At 43.1% G+C, this 27453-nt stretch overlaps 1 protein-coding gene across 1 annotated transcript in view; it reads right to left on the minus strand.

Annotated features, from left to right (window-relative positions):
* The window catches only part of MOSMO (modulator of smoothened), a 60402-nt gene that overhangs the window by 5885 nt on the left and 27064 nt on the right, over positions 1–27453 (minus strand). Inside the window, exon 2 of the mRNA XM_030213262.1 lies at positions 6359–6571. Coding sequence (XP_030069122.1) covers positions 6359–6571 — 213 coding nt within the window. The remainder of the gene's footprint in view (positions 1–6358; positions 6572–27453) is intronic.

A 27453-nucleotide genomic window follows, 5' to 3' on the forward strand; every position in this document is an offset into this window, starting at 1 on the left:
ACTTAAAAGTTCTTCCCACACCAAGGCATATAGCACTGTCTGTATCCTATCAAGCAATTTTGGCACAGCCAGAGTCTGTTCATCATACTTACATGAAACTAGCAATAGCAAGAGCGTTATGGCACTGATGAGAATGACCCTTTATTGATGAAGACGACTTTATTGGTGATATTTTGAAGTCAACATTTCTCAACTTATAGACATGTATAAACGGATTTTTAAAATATTTAAATGCTATGTAGAATCTAATCAAACCCAGATCATGTGGTTTCATTCTCCTTAAGCTGCAGACCAGTTAAGATATGTTCCTTGGCCTGGCTTTAGTGAAAAGCAGTTTTCACAGCAGTTTTTACATATTTACAGTGTGATATCTCACCAACTGTAATGTGAATGACAAAAGGGCCCACTATACCTTCACCGAATCAAATAAGTGTGTGAATACTATTAAAGTTAAGGGGCCCTTTTACTAAAGCTTAGAGCATGCTAATGGAATTAGCATGTGTTAAATGCTATGGGTCCCATAGCACTTAGTGCATACTAAGCTTTAGTAAAAGGGCCCATTAGTATGAGGTGAGCTGTCAGTATATCACCAGTGGTAAAGTTCAATGGGCTACCATAAGGAGAAATTGTGTCATACCGGAAATTTTTTTTCTGTTTAATCAATGACACTGTTCTGCACAAATGGATGTTATCCCTTCCTACCAGCAGGTGGAGTTAGAGAAAAAGTGAATTCTACCAGTGACATGACAGATATAGGCTGAGGCGCTCCACGGAACAAGCCTATTGGGCAGGGGAAGACAAGTGCCCCCCCCCCCCCCGAATGACTGCTCTGCCAAAATTCATATGGACTCTGGCCAACATGTCCAACCTTTAGTGCACAGCAAAGGAATGGAGCAACAACCAAGTTGCCCCTTGCAAACATCCTCAGGGGACACTGTCTAGGTAGCAGCCTAAGCCCTATCAGAGTGGCCCATCAGCCCTTGAGGCACCGGACGATTCTTGCATATGTAGATGGACTGAATAGCTGCCTTGATCCACCTCGCAATGGACTTCTAGAGACTGCCTGGCTCTTTCAAGGGCCATGGATGAACAAAAGAGGACAGTTACGAAATTCAGTCCTCTCCCTCTGGTACCACTGCACCGTACTCCAGAGATCCATCTTGTGGAGCCTCCAAACCATGGTTAAAAAGGTGGTAAGTAGCCCTCCTGATTCATGTGGAACAGACAGACTACTCTCAGCAGAAAGGAGGGAACCATATGCACGGACACTGAGTCCTCCATAAAGACAGATATGCGTCCTGGCAATACAGTGCCTGCAGCTCCGAGATTCCACAAGCAGAAGGGAAAAAACACCAAACACGTCTGGGTAGTCAAGTCTTTGATGGGAGCCAAGTGTTGGAGCTCAACTGGAACCTCTGCTGAACACCAGACTGAGGTCCCATGAAGTGAAGGAAAGGGGTATCACAGGGTGCAGATGAGCCGCTCCCCCTCAGGAACCAAGTGACAATGCAAAGAAAGAGGTACCCCACACCTTCCCACAAAACTGGCCAAAGCAACCACATGGACCCTTAGAGGGGGATAATCGAACGGGAGCGCCCATCTCTAAGGACGGCCCTGTACAGGGGCGGGGCAACACGTATTATTGAAACAAGATGGATGTCCATCTTTTGTTTCAATAATACGATCGGGGATGCCCAAATCATGAAATTTAGGTCGACCTTACAGATGGTCGTCCCCGGTTTTTGGCGATAATGGAATGCGAGGACGCCCACCTCAGAAACGGCCAAATCCAAGCCATTTAGTCGTGGGAGGAGCCAGTATTCGTAGTGCACTGGTCCCACTAACTGAATGGAAAAAGCCCTTCCCTTACCAGTCCGGAAAGGAACGGGCATGCATGAAGGAAATTGCATGCAAATGAGCTGCTCACTGGTTAGCTCATTTGCACATGATTTCCTTTCTAAGGAGGGGAAGCGACGGCAGTTGAGGACGTCCTTCCCTGCAATGGCAGTTGAGGACATCCAAAATGAGGATTTTTCTGTGAGAAGGACAGCCATGCCTTTGCTATGCCTCCGAAACCCTCTTTATTTATTTATTTGGATTTTGGATCACAAGTAGCAGCAGTGGGATTTGAACCGGCCACCTCTAGATTGCAAGACCAGTGCTCTAAACCACTAGGCCACTCTGCCACTCCCTTGAAATTTGGCCATCCCTGTGGGGGGCAGTTGAGGACGTCCAAAATGTTTGAAAGAAGGACGTCCACGCCTTCGTTATGCCTCTGCTGACAAACGCATACCTCTTCCCCCAGGGATGTGTGTCCGAAGATGGGCACCCTTCTCCTTCGAAAATAAGCAGGTTAGTGAGCTCAAAGCCAATCCCTGACCCAGGCCTGGCCACAGAAACACCAAAATATCAGGAATCAGCTCTCCATGGAGACAGGAACTTTCCCCCACACCAGGAATCAAAAACGAGTCAGACCTGGGGCGTGTCAAGATGGCGACACGCAGTTGACCGAGGTTCGAGCCTTTCCTGAATCTAAACTCTGTTTTAAAAATATTTTCTTCGATGCCGCATACCAAAAGGAAGGGAACGGTCCGGGAAAAACCTTCGACAACCCGGACCTCTTCTCCACATCAGGTGTCGATTGAAAGGTTCACCTCGCGAATTTCCACCCAGGACGCCGAGAGGAGCCCGGCTGTCCTCCAGGAGAGGGAAATCCTTGAGGCCTAGATGTTATGCTTTCTCCTCCGGCGCTTCATCCACCGCTCTCTCCAGACGGCCGCCAGATTCAGAGAGGATCTCCCGAAACCAAAGTGTTTGTGCTGGGGACCTCGTTCGAAGGTGCTGGAAAAGCGGACTCTGAAGGAATGCAAGGCCTTACTGGCCTGGGCAGTGAATGGAAGCAATTGAGAGCTGCTCTGGGAACGGTGTCGTTGGAGAACGTGTGGGTAGTTCTCCAACAGCTGGCAGTAACCGTAGAGAAATCCACGAAAGAAATCTCCACATTAGTGAGTACAATGAATACTTTCTCTGACTCTCTGGCTACTATTAAAACGGAGTTTACAACTCAAACAACAAAGCTTAATCAAGATGTAAGAAAACTACAAGATTTATCCTCTGAGATGATAAAAGATAAAACTATTATGAAAAGAAGGATTGAACAAATAGAAAATTACAATCGGAGACTAAATCTGCGCATTTTAAACTTTCCGAGAGAAATAAGTATATCACCATTGGATGCCTTTAAAAATTACCTGATTGAAGTATTGAAATAGTTCTCTGAAGTTTTACCTCCGATAAATAAGATTTACTATATACAAAATAAAGACCGCTCGGAAGGAAAAATCTCAAATGATAAACTAAATGTATCTGAATTGCTGGAAGTCTCCCTATCAGAACATTCAGAAAGAATGACTTTATTTGTTCAATTTGTCTTCCAACAGGATGTAAAAGCGTTAAAAAGACTATATTTTCGAAAAATGAATGACTTATTTTATGGTAAAACAGTACGTATATACCAAGATGTCACAAAGCAGACACAGGAAACTAGAAAAATGTTTTTGTGCATGAGAAAGGAAACTTTAGAAATGGGAGCCTCATTCTTTTTGAACTATCCTAGTAAATGTGTTTTGAAATATGAAGGTTTGAAATATATATTTTTTCAGCCAGAACAGTTCAGAGTTTTTCTTGATTCCAGGAAATTGTCTGCGGTTGCTACCAACTGATTAAGAAGGTGTTAAAATAGGTGTGAAAATGCGTGTTAAGTCTATTTTGTTATAAATTGTACTTGTTAAATTTCCCTTTTATTCTTAAAACACGCCCCCTCCTTTTTTAATTTTGTTTATTGTGATTTAAAGAAGACATTTAAATTTAAATTTGTTATAATATTCACTATGGATGATTTATTCCTAAGTTTATTTTTGGTCTGCTTTTCTTAAGCAAGATCATCTTGTAATGTAAATATTTGGAAAATATAAATAAAGAATTAAAAAAAAAAAAAAAAAACCGAGACAGACCTCAAAACCACCACAGGGGAGAACCCATGCTTCTAAGCATCTCTCCTCAATGCTAAACCGCAAGCCAGAAGGGATCCAGATCTGCCATTTCTACGGGTCCTTGGCAGTGGAAGAGTATCCTCTACCAGGAAAAATGCCAGAGACCCACATAACAGGGCCTGCAAGGTCAGCCTGAAACTACTAGAAGCAAAATGGGATAACATGCAATCCCATGCAAGACATGGCCTATTAGGGGCCACAGAGGGAAGATGTAAAGGGGCTCCTCTAATGGCCATGGTTGAACCAGGGTATCTAATCTGGTTTCCTACTACTACTTATCATTTCTATAGCGCTACTAGACATATGCAGCGCTGTACACTTGAACATGAAGAGACAGTCCCTGCTCGACAGAGCTTACAATCTAATTAGGACAGACAAACAGGACAAACAAGAGATAAGGGAATATTAAAGTGAGGATGATAAAATAAGGGTTCTGAACAAGTGAACAAGGGTTAGGAGTTAAAAGCAGTTTCCTCCACTGCCAGAAGCAGCACTTTGCCTTTACATTGATCCTGGACTCTATCCAGTTAACCCGCAGAGGGTCCCAGTGCTCCACAATGAGCTGACAGGTGTGATGCCGCAACTCCCACTCTCCTGGATTCAGGACAGAGCAACTGAGAAAGTCTTTGCCCACAATGTGAACCACTGAAGGGCATGTAGAAGGGTTTCTGACCACAGACAGACACATTGCTTCCAGGGCCACTGCCCAACTCCTAGAGCTGCCCTGCTTGATTACATATGCTTGATTCTACAGTCTACACCCTGATCGTGACTGAATAGATAGGGATGGGCTGGAGTGTAAATTTTAAGGGGCTTCGACGTTAGCTTCAGAACTTAGTACAACATTACTGGGCAGACTTCTACGGTCTGTGCCCTGAGAAAGGCAAGGACAAATCAAACTCGGGTAAACATATAAAGTATCACATGCCATGTAAAATGAGTTTATCTTGTTCGGCAGACTGGATGGACCGTACAGGTCTTTATGTGCTGTCATTTACTATGTTACTATGTATGCCACTGCTGACGCATTGCATGACATAACTTTGATCACTTTCACCTCGAAGAGCGGCCCAAATTCCCACAGAACTCAGAAGACCGCCCAGGACTCCAGGCAATTGATCGCCCAGGATGTCTCCTGGATAGACTAGGTTCTCAGTGCCACACAACCCAGGCAGGGAGCTCCCCAACCAAGCAGCTGCACCCGTTGATGACCAGAACCCCCTGTGAGGAATCCAGGTGTACCCCTCTCACCAGATGAAACAGAATGCCTCACCAGGACAGACAGGGTCTCGCCCTGGATAGTAAAAGGGAGACTGCACAACCAGCGTAACTGCGCCTGGGAGCTTCACCACTTGCTTCCCTCAAAAGAAAAGCCATCCCTCTGGCTGTGTCAAAGCTTAGCCCGAGGTGCCTTAGACAGGGCTCGATGGCTCCTGGGCGGATCACCCAGCCCAAGAATTGCAGGAGGAAAGTGATCTAAGAGGTAACCAGACTGGCCCTGAAGCCGAGGTATGCCCAAAACAGCCAGACATCCAGGGAGGGAATAACCCTCATATCCTGACGTTGGAGGCACGCAGCCACCACATCACCTTAGAAAACATGCGAGGCAGCATAGCCAGGTCAAAGGGCAAGGCCCAAAACTAAAGCACTGTCCCAACAAACAGAAGCATAGAGCTGCGATAGGAATGTGGGGGTCTCCATGAGGTCTAGGGAAGTCAAGAACTCCCCTGGCCTCACTGAGGCAATGATCGAGCATATTGTTTCCAGGACCAAGCCAACGCTTCTTGTAGTGGCAGTGAGAAGTGCGGCTGGGGGCCGTGCAGCCAAGTTCATTAATGAACCAGAATGGACCCAAGCTGTGAACCTGGGAGTAGCCATTAGGCTATATCATGCTGTGCAGCTGCAGCTAGCAGAATGGGAGCTAGGCCAGGGACCAGGAGCACAGTCAGCCTGCTAAAGGTAGAGAAAAATAGCGGATTGCTCCAGGGAGCACCTCAGCCTATATCTGTGACGCCACTGGTAGAATTCACTTTTTCTCTATCTCCACCTGCTGGCAGGAAGGCATAACACCCATTTGCGCAGAACGGTGGAGCCGACGCTAAGCAATTAGTATTCCATATATTTGGTTAATCATTCACGTCCACTGCAAGCTCTCTTGACTATTATATTGTTGCCTGCTCTCTATTACTTTGGAAGAGGTTTTCTGCTGTTACAGGGGCTAGACTGAGACTGACCACACCATGTCACCATACATACTTGCAGCAAAGTATTAACTACTGTTCTTCAACTGGTGCATGGTCACTTACTTCCAGTGAATGCTATCCATCGGGCATACTTCGTAGCTTCCCTTCGCCAGTGGGAAGCCACCAGCAAACCACACGTAACAGTCAATGAAATGATTCCCATGATGATGAAAAATAGAGTGGTGACCCACTCTGGTGGGAGCCGGGGGGGAATACAGGTCCTGTCACGTCCATGGATGGTTTGACACTGTTGTACAAGGCCCACTGTGAGTGCTCCTGTCAAAACACAAGAATCATAGCATCACTCATCCCATTTGTATACTGGCATAGATGGCATGAGTCAAAGAAACATTAGCATAGGAGCTGTCAGCAAAATTGTACCATCTATGGCAAGTCAGAGGCATGCACAAAAGAATGACAGGAATCACTGAGTAAAACTGTGTCCAGCAGACAGACTCCAATGATCAGAAGCAAATGCGGGCGCTAGAGGCCATTAGTGCCGCACCAGTGCCCGCATTTGCTGGTGCACCATTCCCAGAGATACCCACAGTGGGGAATAGTGAGTGCACCGAGGGACAGTGCAAGCAGCATGCAAATGCATACTAATGAGCTAATTCCCTATTCCTCCCCAATGCTTAGCGGGCAGAATCCTAACAAGGGCGCTCCTCCCTACACCAGCTCAGACCTAGCACTACTACTACTACTACTATAGCGCTAGGGTTTGCCATACTATTGGAGAGGAATGGAGAGACCGGGAAGGGTCAGGAACAGCTCCTCCTACTCCTCCAAAGACTTCCAGCCCTAGTGGTCCAGTGGACCCCAGACCCCCCCCCCCCACCACCCCAAAGATGAAAAGGTTTGGTGTACTGAGGGGTCAAACCACCAGGACCTCATGTCTTGGGGGTGGGGTGGGGTCTGGAGGTCCACTGGACCTCCAGGGCTAGAAGCTCTTTTTGAGGGGGAGGGGATCTGGGGACCTCCAGGGCTAGTGACTGCCAGCATTTTGGGCATGCACTGAAAAGTTGTGCTTAATGCACAACTTTTGAGGGCATGCACCAGACACCATCCTGCCCCTAATGCCCAAACAACTCCCTGAAGCTCAACGCCATGAGTGTGCCTATATTAGCATCTCATTAGCACTGAGCATTAGGGAGTTGCTCTGGGGCGTCCGTCGGTATTTCTCTGGCGTTGTTTAGTACAGCATCAGAGTTTTGTGCATCAGGGCATGAAAGCCTGACCCAAAAATGTAGTTTTTTTTTTTGGTTTGTTTTTTAAACCACTTGGTTTGCAAAGTGTTTCCCATTGTCTCTGCCTACATTAACATAGTAAATGATGGCAGATAAAAACCTACATAGCCTATCCAGTTTTCACAGATTTTTACATGATATGTAGATGTCTTCCTCCCTTACTTTCACCTACCAATTAGAAATTCAATAAATCTGAACACTCATCAGGAACTCAATCAGCTCCAGAAAAGCTACACAAGAAATGTATTAAATTAGTCCAAAAAAAAGTGATCGCTTTATACAGTGCTACTTTTGTTTGTTGATCTTTTATGTTGTGCATTCAAATGGAACACATAGAGGCTACAGTATTTTCACTTCATTCCAAAACTATTAAGTCCCATGGTCAGAATGGTTACGCTCCACAGCCCAAGAGAGTGCTAAATAATCTCAGAGCGACTAGTGATGACAGGATGAGAGAGAGAAATCATGCAAGCTCAACAGCCGTGGCCAGGACAGAAAAGACAGTCGACAAAGATGTGTATAATATAAACCACCTTTATGAAGACATTCACCCAAGGCAGTGAACAGCATAACAATAGTAAAATAACCAAGAACAACTAAAATATAATAAATGAGGTAAACTTGAAAACAGTAAACTGAAACCTAATAATAGAGCTACCGTGAAATAGTATCAAAAATATACACATTTAACAGCCCTGGAATTCAGATACTGGAGATATAATACGTTAGCATAATACTAATCATTTTTGTTTTTAATATGAGCAGAAAGGAGAAGAAGGGGGGAGAGAGATGCATCAGAAGACGAAGAGAAGTGAAGCCATAGGGAACAAACAAAGAGATGTGCTTCATTAAGGAAAGGGCTCTAGAAAGAAGTACAATTGGAGATAAGGCGATTACTCGGAATGATGAATAAATCACAAGATACTTGAAAGAACAATCCCATGATGATGTATAACTGGGCATCAAAATTTTAACTATTAAACTTGGGGGGGGGGGGGCACCTCTCTCTCTATTGTAACAAAAGAATTCCCAAATATATCACAACTTGTTTTCTCCCTCTATGTCAAAGAAGTACTATAAGCCTTGGGGGGGGGGGGGACTCTCCCTCCTCCTCCCCCCCCCCAACTTAACATTTGGAAACAAACTCCTGCTCACTGTATATGAATTCTGGATCGCAGCTAGCGCAGCTCACGATCCTTTGCAAACACTCAGCTGCTCCTACTTATTTTCTTGACTTTTTAATATTTTTAGCAGCTCATTTTCACACACCTAATGGATTGCTAATTGCTTCACAGCAGAGTATTTAGCACAGAGCTGTAAGACTGTGCAGCTTTGACATACGCAGGTCCAGCTTAGAGAGAGGCAGAAACGAAGGCCCCAATGCTCAAAACTCCAGAACTGTATGAAAACAGAACCGGAAAAATAGCACCGGAACAGCGCAGCAGAACAACTTCCTAATGCTCGGACAAATGTCCAAGGAGACAAATGCACCACTGCAGATTGAAGGTGCCAAGCCAGTTTGTTGTTTCTATACCACAAAATCAGTGGTGCGTTTATGTTTACAATACTTTTGGTTATCATTTTTACCTTGGATGGCATTGGCCGTTTTTTGGCAGTATTGCTGAACACGGCCCATGTTGAGTCATATTTCCAAAAACACTGATGTGGGGCAACTGGAGTAAAATATAATTGCTTCTAAGGACTGGTATCCTTGGACATGTGTCTATATCACTCTTGCTTGCTAACTTGTTTGTGGTGCCTTTGTTTGAACAGCTATTCTGTTTTCTTCCAGTACCACATAACTCACTGTAAGTTTGACTGCCTGTGAGAACAGAGTGGGATTTTGGGCTGCACATAGCTCAAACTCACCAAGAACTGCATGGTACAGGTTTTTAACAGAATTTAGGGAGGTATGCCAGCAGCAAGTCTGAGAAAAAGGTGGGAGGAGATTGTGTACTGGAGAAAGAGTCAGGGGGCCCATACTTAGGTTGATGAGCGCCATCACTGGCCCCCGGATCTTGCAGTGAAGAACACTGCCCTAGGCTCTCAATCACCATTACTGACCCTAACACTGGGACTGCAATGTGCAATACCTGTTTCAGGCCACATCCCTTGTATCTTGGGTGTAGACAGAATGATCTAAAAGACCGGAAGAGAAAGATGCCTGAAGGATAAAGAGAAAGTAGGATCTCTTCTGTCCAAAAAAGGAGACTACTGTCAGAAGGAAAAAAAACAAAAACAAAAAGACAACTCTTGAGTGGGAGAGGTATTTCCATTGGATCTTTAGAAGCACTCTGAAAGACTAAGACAGTCAATGAAACGCTACATATTAAGGTAGTGGAGATAAGACTGGATAAACCCAGCTGGAGTATCCATGTGGTATGTCAAGGAGTATATATAAGCTGGCAGTATAAAAGCTATTCATAGCAAAGATCTCAAAGTACTGAGCTCTTGGAAGGGGGGGGGGGGGGCACTGTTGGGTTAACAAAAGAAATCCTTATAGGAGTTCATCTTGAGGAAAACGCCAAATCTGGAACCATGAAGACCGTGGCTTGTGTTTGTGGTCAGCAACATCCTAATCACAGAATGAGTTAAACCAGGGCATTTCTTGAATGGGCTAGAGCTCAATAAGCTGTCCTTGGAGGGTAAGGTGTGATGGATGCATTTATTTCCATAAAGTTAATTTTTTACCACAATTCTGTGGGCCAATTTGGGGCTTTAATTAAAATTCTGGAAAATAAAAGAAAGTGTTTACAGTAGTGGAGTCACATTTTTCAAAATACACCAGTAGATGGTAAATAAAGATTTTTTTTCAATAGTCCAGTTCCAAAAGGAGCTGATGTAAAGCACAAAATGGTCAGCATGTAGGATACTAAATTAGCGCTTTACTGCACACATGCCTTTTACATTTTCATGTCTGAAGCAACGCACAAGTCCAGGCCTGCCCAAGAAAGATCTGAGAAAGTGGTCATTACAGTTCCTTAATCATATGGAAGATTAATTTCTGTTCAGATCATAGCATACTTCCATTTTTCTTATATGACTGTCTCTGGAAAAACATGACTAAAGTCTAGATACTTTAGTCATGTTTTCCCTAGATAGCGTCACATCTATAGAAAAATTATATTCTCACCTAATAAATGTTCTCTCCTTTAATCTTACTAGACAAGTTCAGAGGGGGGGGGGGGGGGGGGGGGGGGAAAGAACTCATGGTTCGCCCCTTAAGGGTATCATGCAGCCTGGAAAGTTCAGTATTTCAAATAGCCAAGCAGTGGTGCACCTGACCATGGTGACGGACAGTGATGAAATTCAATCAATTCAACCTAATCAGCCACTAAATCCAAGAAGAGAGGAGGAATCAATGCTACTAGTATACAGGCATTTCACTGATGCAGGAGACTTGTGAGACTGAACTCCTAGATAACATCTGAAAACAGAATGTACAAAATCTGACAGAGCCACAGAGAAAGGGACACCCCATGATAGGAAAAGGAACCCAGTGGAAAAATTGGACTAGTCTGGTTTGACTAAAAGAAAGAAAATTATCAGATAAGGCATAATTTTTCCTTCCTTGTCATGATACCAGACCAGTCGACGAATGGGATGTAGCAAAGTGGTGCCCATAAAAAATGGGACAATCAAAAGAGACAAAAAGGTGGCAAACCTCGACACACAAAATCGAGGATTGACCAGTGTTTCCCAAGTCCAGTCCTGGAGTACCCCCCCTTGGCAATCAGGTTTTCAGGATATCCACAATGAGTATGCATGAACTTGATTTGCATACACAGCCTCCATTATATACAGATATTTTTCATGCATATTCATTGTGGATATCCTGAAATACTGACTGGCAAGGGGTACTCCAGGACTGGACTTGGGGAACACTGTAGTAGACCATTTGAGAGCTTAGAAATGGAGAAATTAGGACTTACCTGATAATTTTCTTTTCATTAGTTCTTCACACTAATCCAGGACGAGTGGGTAGTTATGTCCATCGACCAGCAGGTGGAGATAGAAAATACGGAACTGAGCACCACTACATAGCTCCCTGCTAGCAGCTCAGCTCCTCAGTATCAGTCCTCAAGGAAGGAAGAAAGAATACCCAATCAGGCGCATGGTCAGCAACCAACACATCCAGCCCCAAGAACCATCCGAAGACAAGGTCCCTGGAAAACAGGATACAAAGACCGTGCATAGAGCCACCAATCAGGGCGTCGAACCAAGGGAGGGCTCCTGGAATAGTGTGAGGAACTAATGGAAAGAAAATTATCAGGCAAGTCTGAATTTCTCCTTTCATTCATTCCCACTATTCCAGGACGAGTGGTATGTTCAAAAGCTATCCCTACGAAGGTGGGAAGCCGAACCTGCCACAAGCAGAATTGACACCCCAAATGTAGCCGCTGCCTGCGTGGCCCCCGCTATACCATCATGCTACTGAAGGAAAGCAGAGAAGCCCATGCCTCTGCCCTACAAATATCCATCAGAGAAGACAACAAAGCTGTTGTCCGAGATGTAGTCACACGCCCAGGAGAGTGTGCCTTCCAACACGAGAAGAGCCTCCCAGAATACAAGCAGAGACCACGGCCACCTTCACCCACTGGGCCAAGGAAGCCTTGGAAGCCATGAGACTCAACTGCTGTTTACCAAACAGCCCAAAAGGTCTATACGAAAGGCGGAAGACATCGGGAACCTCGAAAAAAACACAAGGGAGCCCTGTGAAAGTTCAGGAGCCTGCAGGAGGCATACAGACGACTAAATAAAAAGAAACCAACAAGCAGTCGGGCAAGAAGGACGGTACTGCCCGAAATGAGACCCTGTCTCCAAAACAAAGACGGAGAAAGGGTCCTAAGAAGGAGCCTGAAGTTGCAAGAAGCAACAGGCCAACGGAAACGCCCTAATAACACCGAGTTCTACGTGAGAACTATCAGGATCACCTAGCGATGGGGCACAAATGGAGAGTGCTGCAGCACCCGAAGGAATTCAACAATGCTAGCAGAGCTGTCTGCCAACTGGCAGTTACAAATTTAGGCAGATGCCATCCCTGGGCACCATCAATGCTGGTAACATTACCTTCGATGAACCTCTGAGCCCCCCCCCCCCCCCGCCACATATAAATGAATATGGGGACAAGTAGGGTCTCTACATACTGGTTTAGTCCCCATACTTGAGGTTAAAATTAGGATGATAAAGTGGAAACCATGGCAAGGAGGACACATTTTGAAGATCCGAGGCAGGACTAGTAGTCTGCAGGTGACAGGGGACACTCCTTAAGCACCTTCTGTCAAACACTTAAAATCTTTCTTAGCCAATGGGTTGAGAACACCTGGAAGAGTGTTTCACTCAAAAGGATATTTTTGAACACATGCAGACAATACCTTTAATCATCTATTTTTATATTTGCAGCAGAATTAAATTAATGGAAAATGTAGTCAGACCACCCACACTAAATTGTTGGTTTGCCTTTTTGGCTGCCTGCAGTTCCAGTCTTGCTCAGCGGCATGCAAGATGTTTTGGTACTTTTGTAAGATGAAGCAATAGGTCTGCAGTCAAATCCTACCCTTTCCTGCAATGGAAATGAGGAAGAGCACAAAAGTTAAGGCTGTTTGGCCAGGGTTCATGAAGTATGAACTGGATGATGCATAGACAATGTTTTTGTGGGGCTATTGGCTTGTCAAAACCCTTTTAGTACGTTTGCCATTACTTTGCCTACCTTTTGAAAATTAGCAATAATCATTTAAAAAAAAGTATGCACGTTTTAAGTATGGGTGATGGGCCCACACAGAGTGGTGGGCATGGCTCTGACCACCTTGATGGACCATGCGGGTCTTTACCTGCTATCATTTACTGTATTACTTTGCATAAAGATTTATAAAACAAATCTTGCCTCTTATTGCCCACTTTTTATACTTTCCTTACTGATCTTTCTTACGCAAGCTGGAAAGTTTTAAATGGAAGGTGGCTTAAAGGTCTTATCTGGATCAATCATGACCTATTCAGTCACAGTGTCTTGGGATCCCACTTGCCATTAGGACACTGTTGATGCAAACTTCGAAAGTAGCACAATAAGGGGCCCTTTTCCTAAGCCACACTAAGAAATGAGCATTGCATAAATGGGCCTTTCCTGCATACTAAGTCCATTTCTAGTGCGGCTGTCAAAAATGCTTTTTTTTTCAATTTTTTCATTGATGACAGTGCACTAATGCTAGCATCAACATGCAACCATTTTTTTTTTTAAATTGCCACAGGAGAACATAAAGCAGCCATACTGGGTCAGACCAATGGTCCATCTAGCCCAGTATCCTGTTTCCAACACTGGCCAACCCAGGTCACAAGTACCTAGCAGAAACCCAAATAGTAGCAACATTCAATGCTACCAATTCCAGGACAAGCAGTGGCTTCCCTTATGTCTATCTCAATAGCAGACTATGGAGTTTTCCTCCAGAAACTTGTCCAAACCTTTTTTAAGATACGAAAACCGCCGTTACAACATCCTCTGGCAACAAGTGCCATAGCTTAACTAGTCATTGACTGAAAAATTATTTCCTTCCATTTTGTTTTAAAAGTATTTCCATGTAACTTCATTGAGTGTCTCCTACACTTTGTACTTTTTAAAAGAGTAAAAACAAATCTATTCACTTTTACCCATTCTAAACCACTCAGAATTTTGTAGACCTCAATCATATCCCCCCTCAGCCATCTTTTCCTAACCTCTTTAGCCTTTTCTCATATGAGAGAATTCTATCCCCTTTATCATTTTGGCCGCTCTTCTTTGAGCCTTTTCTAAATTACGCTATATCTTTTTTGAGATATGGCGACTGGAATTGAATGTTATATTCAAGGTGAGATTGCACCATGGAGTGACACAGTCACACTATATAGAATCCAGGGGTTAAGGACTAACTTAGAAGAACGATGTAATATTCCCCCCCCCCCCCCCAGCATACTCCCCTATAACTGCCCTGCATCGACGGGCACTAATGAAGATCAGTCTGCATTTTGCAAATGTTATGTTTGTGACTGCCAGCCTGATATGAAACACACTTGAACTACAACCTGGTGCTAATCTGCTGGGACATGGAAGTGACACCATCATCAGAACTTATTTTTTGATGCATTATGTTCTCTCCAAAGAGAGCCTCTTAAGTAGCACTTACATATGCACACACATAATCTGCCATAAAACATCTCAACATCCGAGATTTGTAAAGTGATGGTATTGCCCTCGGAATTTTAGTCACATACCCTAATTTTAGGAGAACAGGAGAAGAACTATTCATTTGTCTATGCAAAGTAATACTCCACTAACACTGGTCTAGGAGACTCTAAACCAGAGGTTGTCCTAGCTAGTTGGCTTTTCAGGATATCCACAATGAATATGTATGAGATATAGTGCATGTAAATATGGATACCCTGAAAACTTGACTGGCTAGATGTGTCCCGATGACTGGGTTGACAACCCTTGGTCTAAACTTTGTTATGTTTTAGAAGCTAAGCAGCTGGATGGGGAACCACTGAGAAAGTCCAAGTGGTGTATGTTACAGAAGGAACAAGCATAAGGCAAACAGAAGAGCTCACCTGTTTCCTAACCAGACTCACTGGGGATTAGGGGGTGGCCAACTGGCTTCATCTGTGCTACTCAGGCTGAGCCAGTCCTTATTTCATCCCCTGGACAGAGGACAGCATGTTGTGGCTAGTAGGGAAGGCACGTCATTTCTGCTAGTTAAGCTGATCCAGTTGACTAACCTTGTATGGCTTTTTTTTTTTCATATTTCCAGCCACTGCTGTCAAAACTGTTTGTACAGCGACACTTAGCTCATATTTGAGCTGACCAGTGCAGGAACTCATGCCAACCTCATGGTCTCAAGTCTCATGAGTTTAAACTTGAGCTGAGTTGTGTTGTACAGACAGAAAAGGAAAGCCTACCTCCGTAGCAATGCGGCAAGGGCAAAAGCAAGAACTGCAGAATTGGGCAGCAAGGTTACAGGGGGCATATATTCAATAGAAAATAAAAGGCGGGCATGAGAAAGCAAAATGAAAGAAAGGATTGAAACGAGGTAGTGGAGAAAGAAAGAGGGGAAAGGATCAAAAGAGGGAGATTACAAGGAGAAATGGAAAAACTAGACAAGGAGGGAAACTGGAAGAAAATGAGAAGAAAAAAAAGATAACATGGAAATAAATTGACACAAAAAGGCAGATAAAAGGGAGGCAAGCCTTATTCCTCCTGGAACATGCCTGCTAAATGGGAAGGGGATACAACTGGAAAGGCTGAAACTACAGAGGTGAGAGAGGGAGGCTACTGAGGAGGACAAAGGGGGTGGACTTTAAACTAGGGGACTAAGGAGGGAGAGTAGATGAGGAGAGTTGGTGGGGAGAGACACACACACACAACTGGTGGGAGACCCATGCCACAGCTGATAAGTGAACCAAAGAGAATAATCTCTGGTACAGCTATGGAGGATAGAGTACAAGCATGAAGACAGCAAACTTGGGGAAGAAAGCCTGCTAGCTTCTACCAGTACGGTGCAGTGGTGGTGTTAGGATCCTAATTTACTAAGCTTTCTCTTCTCATAGAAACAGAATGGGTTTTTTCCCCAGAATGTGTAACAGAATGAGCTCTTTCTAGTGTACTCAAGAGCAGGATGCAGAAGAATCTGAAGCAGAACTTAGTATATGGGGCTTGTTTTCTTGTTGCAGCTGGGGTAGCAAATCTTCTAAGCAAAATCCAGTTAAACCTCTATGGTAAGAAGTGCACCGGAAGAAACTAACACACAATGCAAAAAATAGACTATAAGAGAAAATGGGTTTCCCAATTTACTTGAACCCCTTCAACGGAACAGTGCCACCTGGTGGCCATGGATAAAATTGTGGTCTTATTCTATAAATTTGATAAGGAAATGTCCTGAAATGTGAGAATGTTTATCCAAAGTAACAGAGGGCAAAACATAGTAACATAGTAGATGATGGCAGAAAAAGACCTGCACGGTCCATCCAGTCTGCCCAACAAGATAACTCATATGTGCTACTTTTTGTGTATACCTTACACCTTGATTTGTATCTGTCTTTTTCAGGGCACAGACCGTATAAGTCTGCCTAGCACTAGCCCTGCCTCCCAACCACCAGCCCCTTGATTTGTATGTCTTTTTCAGGGCACAGAGGGCAAAAGAGAATCATTTTCCTTGCCAGGCACTGTTCTGTGAATGTACAATTTAGTCCAGGCCTTGACAAACATTCTTATACTCAAGGAGCCAGCCCAACTGCAAAGGATCCAGAGGACTGACACTTCTCACTCCTTGTCAATACCCCATGATCACCAACCAAAGTTCAAGTGCGGGAGAGGAAGGGGCATCCTATAAAGTCTCTTTTAGGGTCTGACTTTCTAAAAGTGCCATATCTACTCCATCCCCCTATATACCCTTTGTTAGCCAACCAAGGTCTTTCTCCAGTATTTTCTTCCATGAACATAAAACGGAAGTATTTGTTTAGCATGTCTGCTTTTTCCTTAATGCTTTCCAAACAGCAGTTCTTGCCATCTTTTCAATCTCATAACCCCATTTTTTTAAAAGATCATACTTTTGCTTTGACTGTCTCTCTGTCTTTGGTGTAATTCAGTCATTTTGCTAGTGGCGGTAAGTGCCTTGGCTGTTACTGATGTGAGTGATCATGGTCTCACTAGATTGTGACTCTTGGCAGAATGCTGCAGTAGTCTACAATTGCCTTCTGCAACCCATAGCATCTTATCTTTTGGTGGTCTCCCATCATGATACTAGCCAGGCACAACCTTATACGACTAGATGGTGCTAGACATTATTCCCCTAATTGTCAATTTCACCACAAAGTATGGAAATCCTATTCAACGCAGGCAACCCTTTGCCAACTGAGAGCTGGGTGCCTGCTTCTGACCTACTGTAGTCCAGCGAGCAGGTGCATAACAAGCACTAAATATTTAATCTGTTCAAGATGGTAAGAACACATGCCAACGTTCAAAGATGTGCCTGTGCTACTCCATCCCAAGAAAGAACAAACAGGATTAACCCAATTAATATACAGCAAACATATTACAAACATTACAACACGATCTGTGCACGTGAGTTCTGTCTGCCGCATTTTCAGATCCGTATTAATCAGTGGCACAGGTACATAGGGGGCAAGTACACTGGAACATGTTAACAAAGTAAAAGTGCAGAACGTATCAAATGTGACGTACTTATGGCTTTATTCTATGCTCCTTTCGGTAGAAAAAAAAAGGAAAAATAAAACACTTTTAACCACCATTTGGTCATCAGGAGGTGGTAGAATCATTCATGGCCTTTTTCTTACATTCCATCCCCCAACCCTCAGTTTTCCCCTCATGTAAAATCATAAACCTGTTTCTTATTTCATCCAGTTTGACATCCTAGAGCAGCAGGCTTTCTCTGAACTCAGTACCACGTTGCTTCTTAAGTTTTCCCTGGCATTCACAGTACAACTCTTAAAACAATAACACAAAATAGGTGAAAGTGATACCACCGGAGCATCCCAGAAGCAGAAGTAGGCAGGCATGAACAAGGCTGCTATTACTAAGTCACTTCTCACTAAGAATCAATCTGTAAAGAAAAGAGCTCAACTATGAAAGCTGCACTGCCAAACACTCCAATTTTCAAGACAGGGACAAATGTAATTTAAAATTTTTATTAAAAAAGTGACAAGATCGTGCAGATTCCATTTCAAAATTAATTATATTTTCTAGCGTTCTAACCTACTAGAGTAACACCAATATCAAAATTAATATGTAATGACTTTTTTTCTTTCCCCTCCATCCTGTTTGGAAACTTGCCCAAGTATCAAAATTCACGCAATCTGTCTTCCACCCTTAAGGCAGCTGTATGAATATTTCTGGCACACTGAAATGCAAAGTGTGTTTGATTCCCATTTGAATGAAAGGCACTTTAGAGATGCAAATGGATTAACAAATGGTAAATGTCAGGGGTGAGCACTAAAGGCATAGATGTTATTTCTAATTAAAGCTATTACATCACTTGAGGGGCTTTGATCTACACATAATAAAATTGCCTCACTTGCAGATCTTCCATACAGAAACTCTGGCTTGGGAAACCACAAGTTTCAAGGTCACATAAGGATATCCAGAGACTGGCATCAATGCCGGTCATTCACCAAGTTCTCAGCTTGTATGCTCAGTTAAACTAAGATCACTCATTTTTGGATGAAGGTGTACCAAAACCTATTCCACCCAAACGTAATTAGGGCTTCTGTTCTTAGAATGTTTATACCTTGTAAATTTAGGTCAAGGGCATCAATCTGCAATTCTGGAGAGCCACAAACTAGTCAAGTTTTCAGGATATCCTTGTTTATAAGACAGAATTGCATGCACTACACCAGTGGTGTAGCTACGGGGGGAGGGGGGCCACGGGGCCTGGGCCCCCCAAATTGGCTCTGGAGCCCCCGGTTTAGCTGATGGGGGGGTACTCAACCCCCGCCAGCTAAAGCGTTTGTCCCGCACTGGTCTCACATTGCCTGGCGCCCTGTCCTGTTTTCAGTCGCTATGCTCGCGCATGCTCAGTTTCGTTAAAACGAATGTGCACAGCGACTGAAAACAGAACAGGGCGCCAGGCAATGCGAGACCAGTACGGGACAAACGCTTTAACTGGCGGGGGTTGGGAACTCCCGTCAACCAAGGTACCTTCGAAGTGGTGGTGTCAGGGGAAGTGGCGGTTGGGGTGGGGTGGAATTGAAGGCGGCAGCGGCCGCGGGAGGTCGGGCCAAAATGTCCCCCCTCCCATTGAGTTCTGGCTACACCCCTGCACTACACTGCTTTGTATTGGCAACGAATAGAATTTTTCTCTCTCTCTTTTTTTTTTTTTAAATAGAAAGTTACTCTATTTCCCATTTGTGCCGTTTCCATCCCTACCCCCAGTTACCAATTTAGGGCAGTATTTTCCAGTATTTAAAGCCTGGAACTTAGCCTGTTCATATCATCAAAAATATTGAAAAATGATAATATGAATATATAGTCACCGTTTGAACAATCTGCAGTAAATTATCTTCAGTAAAATAAGGTCGAAATTTGACAGACGAGGCAAATATTACAAAATATTTTAGACTCAACCTTGGTCATGGAAGGTCAGTCAGTAAAGATCAGTCCATTTTTTCTAGTAAAAAGTTGCTGGTACTCAAATGCCAGGCCAACTTTCAGGGGTGGGGTGATCACGAAGGGACCCACCCCACAATAGCTACACCCCCTGCAACCAGTCACAGAATCTATGAAAAGGCAGAATTGGTGTGTAGACCCTAAGCTCCGTTAAAACTTGGGGATCATGGGTCAATTTCTTCATTGATTCCAAAAAGATTCCTGGCACCATCCAGGTGTCCAATAATAGGTGTGGGTGCCAGCTCTGTGGGTGCTGAGCTCCCCCAGTATTAACCAAGCTCATTCAATGTACCCAGGCAGGGAATGTGCATTGAATCTAGAACTAATTGTTTTCAAAAATTGGCTCCTGTGACAGTGGAAGCAAGGGTAACATTTATCTAACAAAATATGTCCCGAGTGCAAAACGTTTGATGCCATTTTCTTCTTTTTACACAACACCTACGCTAATATTTTTTCTAATTTTTTTAGTAGATTAGTGGAGTGGCAAGTCAGAAATATTGAGAGGTGATATTTTCTTCTGCTGTCTTTTTCCCAGGGCTGTCGAGTCAGTACTGTATTAAGTTATGTCCAATAAAAAAGGTATCATCTTATTTTCTTTTCCATGTTTTATTTTGTTCGATTTCTATTGATAATGAGTCAGTACACCAAACCTTTGACTCTGACCTCTTATTTATCTACTGTCCAACTCAGATTTACTATACATAGTAGGAGTTAGAGAATGACATGGGGATGGGGAGTTGTGGTATATCCGCAGTAGAAAGAAGAAAAAAAAAAAATCTGGCCCATTTACTGCAGGAGCAAATCTTTTTACCGCCCCGTGGAAACAGTAAAAAGCTTCGCACCCATGGTTAAAAAAAAAAAAAAAAAAAGTTGCAGTTACTGCTCCCGTGGGTCCAGCATCACCATGCCTGCCTTCCTTCCTCTCTCCCGCAGTAGCTCTACCTTATGCAACAGCCAGCTGAGCAGACACCGATCCTCACAGGCTTGCTCTAGGACCTTCTCTCTGCCAGGTCTTGCCTACCAATGCAACTTCCTGTTTTGTGCAAACAGGAAGTTCCATCAGAAGGCGGGTTCCAGCAGAGAGAAGACCCTGGAGCAGGCCTGTAGAGATCACCGTCGGCTCAGCTTGTTGCTGCATAACAGCTACTGTGGTGGGAAGGGGGCAGGAAAACAAAAGTGTCAGACCCAAGGGGGAGAGCTGGAAGTATGGGAGGGGGGCTGCTGGACCTGCAGAGAGGGGGCACTAGAAATGAAAGAGACTGTTGGACCCAAAGGGGGAGCTGGAGAGAAGGGAGAGCTAGCTGGCTGGAAGGGAGAGATGCTGGACCCATGAGGTGAAGGCTGGAAGGAAGGGAGAGAGAAGCACTGGACCCATGGGAGGGGGGCTGCTGGAAAGAGACAGAAGTGCTGGACCCTTGCCCGGCTGCTGGAGGGAAGGGAGAGAAAGAAGGGGAAGGGACACAGAGGGGCAATGCCAGACATTGGAGGGTGTATCAGAGGAAAAACGCTAGACATGGGAGAGAATAAAATGCAGAAAAAAGAGATGCTGGACTTGGTGGTGGGGGGGGGGGGGGGAACAGAGGAGAGGTGCTGGACATAGGTGGAGAGGATAGGAACAGAATGATGCTGATGAATGCGGGGAGATGGACACAGAGAAGATGCTAGACAGTGAAGTATATGGGACACAGAAGAGAGATGCAGAACATGGGGACACAGAGATGGAAAACAGATGGTGAGCATGGAGAAAGAAGAAATGTCAATTGGGCAGGAGATCCTGGTGAGTGAGTTGAGAAGACAGAGAGAAACAGAAACCAGCGTCTGGGACCAACATGATTTTAAAAATAAAATGGGACAAAAAAAAAAAAAAAAGGTAGAAAAAAATGTATTTTCTATTTTGTGATTAGAATATGTCAGATTTGAAATGCATATCCTACCAGAGCTGGTGTTAGACGTGGCTACAGCCCAGGGCAGAAATTTGGGAGGGGACCCCAAAGCCCATTACCAGGCCATGCCGCCTTCAGCAGGCTTAGGGCTCTCTCAGCCCAGGGGCAGTTGTCCTAGTTACACCCCCCCTAACACCATCTCTGGCATGTGTGAGCTTTATATTTTGCACAGTTTAACAGAAAATGCACATATTTCTATTTCTGTGGTGTGGCTTCTTGTGGTTTTAAGTTATAGTTAATATATGTTTATCATTTTTGGTCAGCTATTATGTATTTGGCATTTGTGTTCCATGTGTGTGTGACCGAGGTATTCTGTTAGCATGCATTTTCTATGTAGCATTCTGTAGTAATTTAGCTTGTTCAGTCTTCCTGATAGTGGAGGGGATATTTGTGAGGGGAGAAAAGAATTTTATTAATCCTTGTTCTGTATTGTTTGTGATTTATAAAACGACAGTTGTATAGAATATTGTTTCTTTTTATACTTTAATAAAATGATATAAAAATCAGAACTGTTCAAGACTTGTGTGGATGGGATCCGACAGAGCAGATGGGGATGGGGACAGAGACAAACTTTGTCCAAGCGTCATTCTCTAGTAGGAGTTGAAGAAAAATTTAATTACAAAAATTATTCTCAACAAAATCAGGACTAATAGACCACAAGTAAAAAAAAAAAAAAAAAAAAAGATACATTTACTATATATTATAAAGTTTTAAGTTTTTATTTTGAAGCCTAAGGTGGAATCGGTACATTTTTACTGACTCCACTCACAATTGCTTCTGATTCCGATTCCACAGCCCTGCTTTTTTCTATGCTGTATTGCATGTTGTCCACATGAGCACAGCAAGGTGTCCTTGTAATGTATGTTAAAATATTATTCATAAATATGAGAGGAACTACTGGGCCCCACCATTATCTATAGCCTTGCTCAGAATTTGGCACATGTTCACTTTAATCTGACCAGTAGGTGTCACTGCTGAGCAATGGCAGAGATTCCAGCTCCCTCCTCCCATCCAAAAGTTGTCCAAGGGAACAGAAACTAAACTACTCAAGAATCAAATGTGGTCTCCTGCTTAGCTGTACGCAGTACTGCTACTGAACAACTCTGTGAGCCTCTGGTAGCATTTCCTGTATCTGCCAGTAGTAGATAAAAAATTAAAGAAGAAATCCTTCAATCACAAAAATAGGGAAGAGCTAGTCTCTACTGGAGGATGGAAGGCTGTATCCCTTTAAGTTCAATTTATTTGATATACTGCAAATTTTCAAAGGAGAAATCCATGCGGTTAAAATCAATTTGTACTTGTTTGAAAGTGCCTTTTTGCATCATTCCCCCTCCCCCCCCCCAAAAAACAAACAAACAAACAACATAATCTACCTTCTGTTAAAGGCAGATACCAAAAAAACTCCCACCACAGCACACCACAGCTTTCAACATACAAAATATTTACAAAGATGTTGGCATAGCAACTGCTGCCGGATACAATTTCACCTTCCCCACAGAGAAGTCCTCAGCAAAAACTACAATACTCTTACTCCTCTCTCCAGGCCTCTTGTATCACAAGCTGCAACTGAACAGGAGGTGGAGAGGCTGAGGGAAAACATAAGCAAAGCGGAGGGCCTAGTGTTCATCGGTATATGGAAATTTGTACGCTCATCTATGCAAAGTGGTACAGAAACCAGAAGAATCATCCAGTTGTGCAGACTGATGAGCCAACTGGTCTTTATCTGCCATCATTTACTGCTTGCTGTTTTAGTTCACTAGAAGTCCGTTTTCTTGTCCCCAACTGCAGCCACACTGAAGGCAGGAAAAGCCAGATAGGATAAATTATCTCAGACCAATTAATTTTTTTGGTCATCAATTATTCATTTGCCAAACAGGCAGCGTGTTGATATTAATGCACATTTAATCGAGATTTGGCAAACAAAAGCCTCTCCTCTGGCGTCGGCTTCATATCCTGCTCTACCTTGGATCTGAAGCACAAATGGGTCTTTGTGATGGCTACAGTCCAATTTACACTGTGAGGGCGGAGTAAATCTGTAAAAATTCTCTTTAGTTAAAATGTAAAGTCCACCTTGAAAACATATTTGAGAAAGCATTTGGCTTATTGTCATAACAGCTAATATAGTAAATGACGGCAGATAAAGACCTGAATGGTCCATCCAGTCTGCCCAACTAGATAAACTCATTTTACATGGTATGTAATACTTTTTATGTACATCCGAGTTTGATTTGTCCCTGCCTTTCTCAGGGCACAGACCGTCGAAGTCCGCCCTGCACCGGTTTTATTCTCCAAATACCGGCATCGCCACCCAATGTCCGCTAAGATTCCATAGATCCATTCCTTCTAAACAGGATTCCTTTGTGTTTATCCCACGCATGTTTGAATTACATTGCCGTTTTCATCTCCACCACCTCCCGCGGGAGGGCATTCCACGTATCCACTACCCTCTCTGTGAAAAAATACTTCCTGACATTACTCCTGATGCATTGTCTTAGTCCTTTCCCATCCTTATGTTCCTCTTGTTTGAAACGGGGCCAGTTTTCAACTTTACATGATGTTACTATAATTTTATTATTCTTTCTATGACTGTGTGTTGACTATGTTTCTGTGTTCCAATTTGTCCAATCCACTTCTTTGTAGAGACCGCTTGGACGAGCCGTTTTCCAGTCACAAATGAATAGTTGTTCCTTTTGAATTGAAACTTAAGAAACGACTCCTCCTCTCTATAAATTCACATGCTGTAATATAACAATTTTAAAATCATTTATCGTATGTCCCAGGGCATGCCAATGTTGTACCATAGGAGTTTCTATTTTGCCCGGTCGTATATTACAGAGATGCTGGGCTACTCTATAGTTAAATTTTTCTTTTAGTTTGTCCTATATAGTATTTTTGACATGGGCATTTAACACAGTACGACAAAACACAAAAGAGTGGAAGAACACTAAAATCCAAAAAGACCAGTCCAGAAGACACGGAAGCAAGAGCACCAAGATAAAGTTTTACTTGTTTCATCATCACGTTGCTTACGTCATTATGGTTTTTGTTTTAAATCTTTGACGGTTACACGGATCTTATCTTTGCGTGTCGACTTTCACATTGTGGTTTGCCGACTGCACCAAGCTGGTAAGTACTGTCTTTCATGAGAGTTCCTTCTTTTCTGGCGGCGATTTTAAGGTTCTGGCGTTTTAGAACAGTGTCTTTGTTACACCGCTGAGTTTTATCTCATGTCACTCAGAACTTATACTGCACGCTGCCTCCTTCTGTCTTTTTGTCTTTGCGTTCAGCCCTCAATCATGTTTGGCTCCTCTCTATGTGTCACGGTGGTGACTGTTTCCTTGTCTGTGCTCACCTCGCCCTCTGGTGGCCTGAACCGGTGGCTACTAAGAATTGTCACACGTTCCAGACTTCAGCCCAGTCTGGTCCGGTCTGGATCTTCCAGGCTGCCAGACTTGCTTTTCTTGTTTGTGCCTGAACAGCACTCATAGCTGCCTTGTGATTCCTGCAGCTAAACTTCAGCTGCTGATGGGCTTTATTAGCCACCTGGAAACTTCTGTGTTTGCCTTTGCATCGTCTAAGGTCCCTGGTATGTGGGAGTGCTCTGTGCACTTCTGCCTAGTCCAGTTCTAGTCTGAGTTTCTTGCCTGGTTCTAGTTTGTTTGTGTGTAGTTAGCTTTGGTTTTATTGCTTAGTTCCTAGTCTTGTTTCTGGTCTGCATTTCCTTGTCTTGTGTCTGTGTTTCTGTCTTAGTGGCTGCCTGGCAGCTTTTAGTCCTGACTCTGTTGTGTGTTTCCTGTTGGTATCCAGTTCCTGCCCTGTCCTGTAAGTCCTGCCTTCACCCAGGGGCTCAACTCATGGGGAACAGCAGTCAAGCGCAGGTGAAGTCTAGCTGTTCCTGCTCTGCCTTTCCAAGCTTGTTTGCCTCTGCTGCAACTCCAATCCGGGGTTCCAGTCCTGTTCTGCCTTGCCTCTGGTTTGGGGGTGGTTTTACCTGCCACTGCCGCTCCACGGCAGTGGTCCAAGGGCTCACAAACCCTGAGCTTCCGAGAGAAGCCTGACACTATGTCACTGTAAAACCATCAAGGATTGCATTTTATCACATTATTTTTTACTTATTATCACTTTTTCATTTTTATTTCCATTTGCAGTTTATGCGTTGCTCATTTTGAGAGATTAAGAAGCCAATCTGTATACGTCAAATTATTGGTATGTAAAATTGTGAAATATTTTCTGTTTTTATTCCATTTGAAATTGCATAACGTATTCGTGTATGAGGCTATATATGTACATATATTTATATTTTCATAGTATACATTTTTAATTTACCACATATATGAAATGCATGTGGTATGGATGCTATAAGTTTTTAAGCTTTTACATGTCTATGTATGTATGTATATATATATATATATATATATATATATATATATATATATATATATATATATATATATATATATATATATATATATATATACACACACACACACATATAATTTTACATCTTTTATAATATTTCTATGCAAATTCATAATATTTTAGGCAATTCATATTATATGTCCTGTGCAATATATTATACAATTATATATTTTTTATAATTTTGTTTTCAATGAATTGTACATTTATGTATTTATGTGTGTGATGCATTATGACTTCTATGTTTAAACTATTTGATTTTATGTTTTTAGACCCCTGATGAAGGCTTTATAGCCGAAACACAGACCGTGTAGGGTCCCAATAAACTTTACCTTGGTGCTCTTGCTTCCGTGTCTTCTGGACTGGTCTTTTTGGATTTTGCCGTTCTTCCACTCTTGTGTGTTTTGTCTCTCTGGTTTGGTTTGTGGAAGTATTGGACCTCTTTCTTCTTTTTTTGGGTTTTCCATTTAACACAGTACACCACCTGTACTGTCTCACAATTTGTTCTACTATTTAAATAATAGACAATGTCACTATGTGGTATAGGAACCTTATCAGTGCACCATACATAATCACAGTAAGTGCAATGACCACAAGCATAATGTCCATAATCCCGTGGTGTATGCTGTGCAGGATCTTGCAGATGAGAATGAATTAGTATATCTGCCAAATGTCTCCTATAGGCAAATGGAGTGGTTGCTGTAAAACTGGAATATACTGCAATACAGTCCAATGTTTTTATATAATTCTTTACACATTAAAAAGTTTTGTGAAATATGGAATAACACACGTGATTCTAGTTGTTTTATCATTTGGACTACCATTTAATAACTATTGTCATTCCGCATATAGTGCCCCCTTGTAAGCTTTTTTTTTTTTTAACAAACTGGATACTTATAGTCTCTACATTTTTGACTCATTAAACCTGCTTGATATTCATAATCTATTATAGAGGAGCAAAGCCTTCTTAACCGTGGGATATTATCCCTTGTCTTGGATAATAACTATGGTAATGCAGCAAAGAGTTACAGTCTGTGGGTTTCCTAAAAATGGTAGATCCAAATTGTCCATTCTGAAATTGGACAGTTATATCCAAAAATGATATTGATTTAACATCATAGTGTGCTGTAAATTAAATATTTGGGTCACAGGTGTTGATCCATAGTAAAAATTGTTGTAATCGTTCCAGCTCGGCGGTCTATAGTGGAGGAGTGGCCTAGTGGTTAGCGTGGTGGACTTTGGTCCTGGGGAACTGGGTTGGATTCCCACTGCAGGCACAAGCAGCTCCTTGTGACTCTGGGCAAGTCACTTAACCCTCTATTGTCCCAGGTACAAATAAGTACCTATATAATATGTAAGCCGCATTGAACTGCTATGAGTGGGAAAGCGCAGGGTACAAATGTAACA

Source organism: Microcaecilia unicolor, chromosome 8 (assembly GCF_901765095.1).
Source record: "Microcaecilia unicolor chromosome 8, aMicUni1.1, whole genome shotgun sequence".
Taxonomy (NCBI): Eukaryota; Metazoa; Chordata; class Amphibia; order Gymnophiona; family Siphonopidae; genus Microcaecilia; species Microcaecilia unicolor.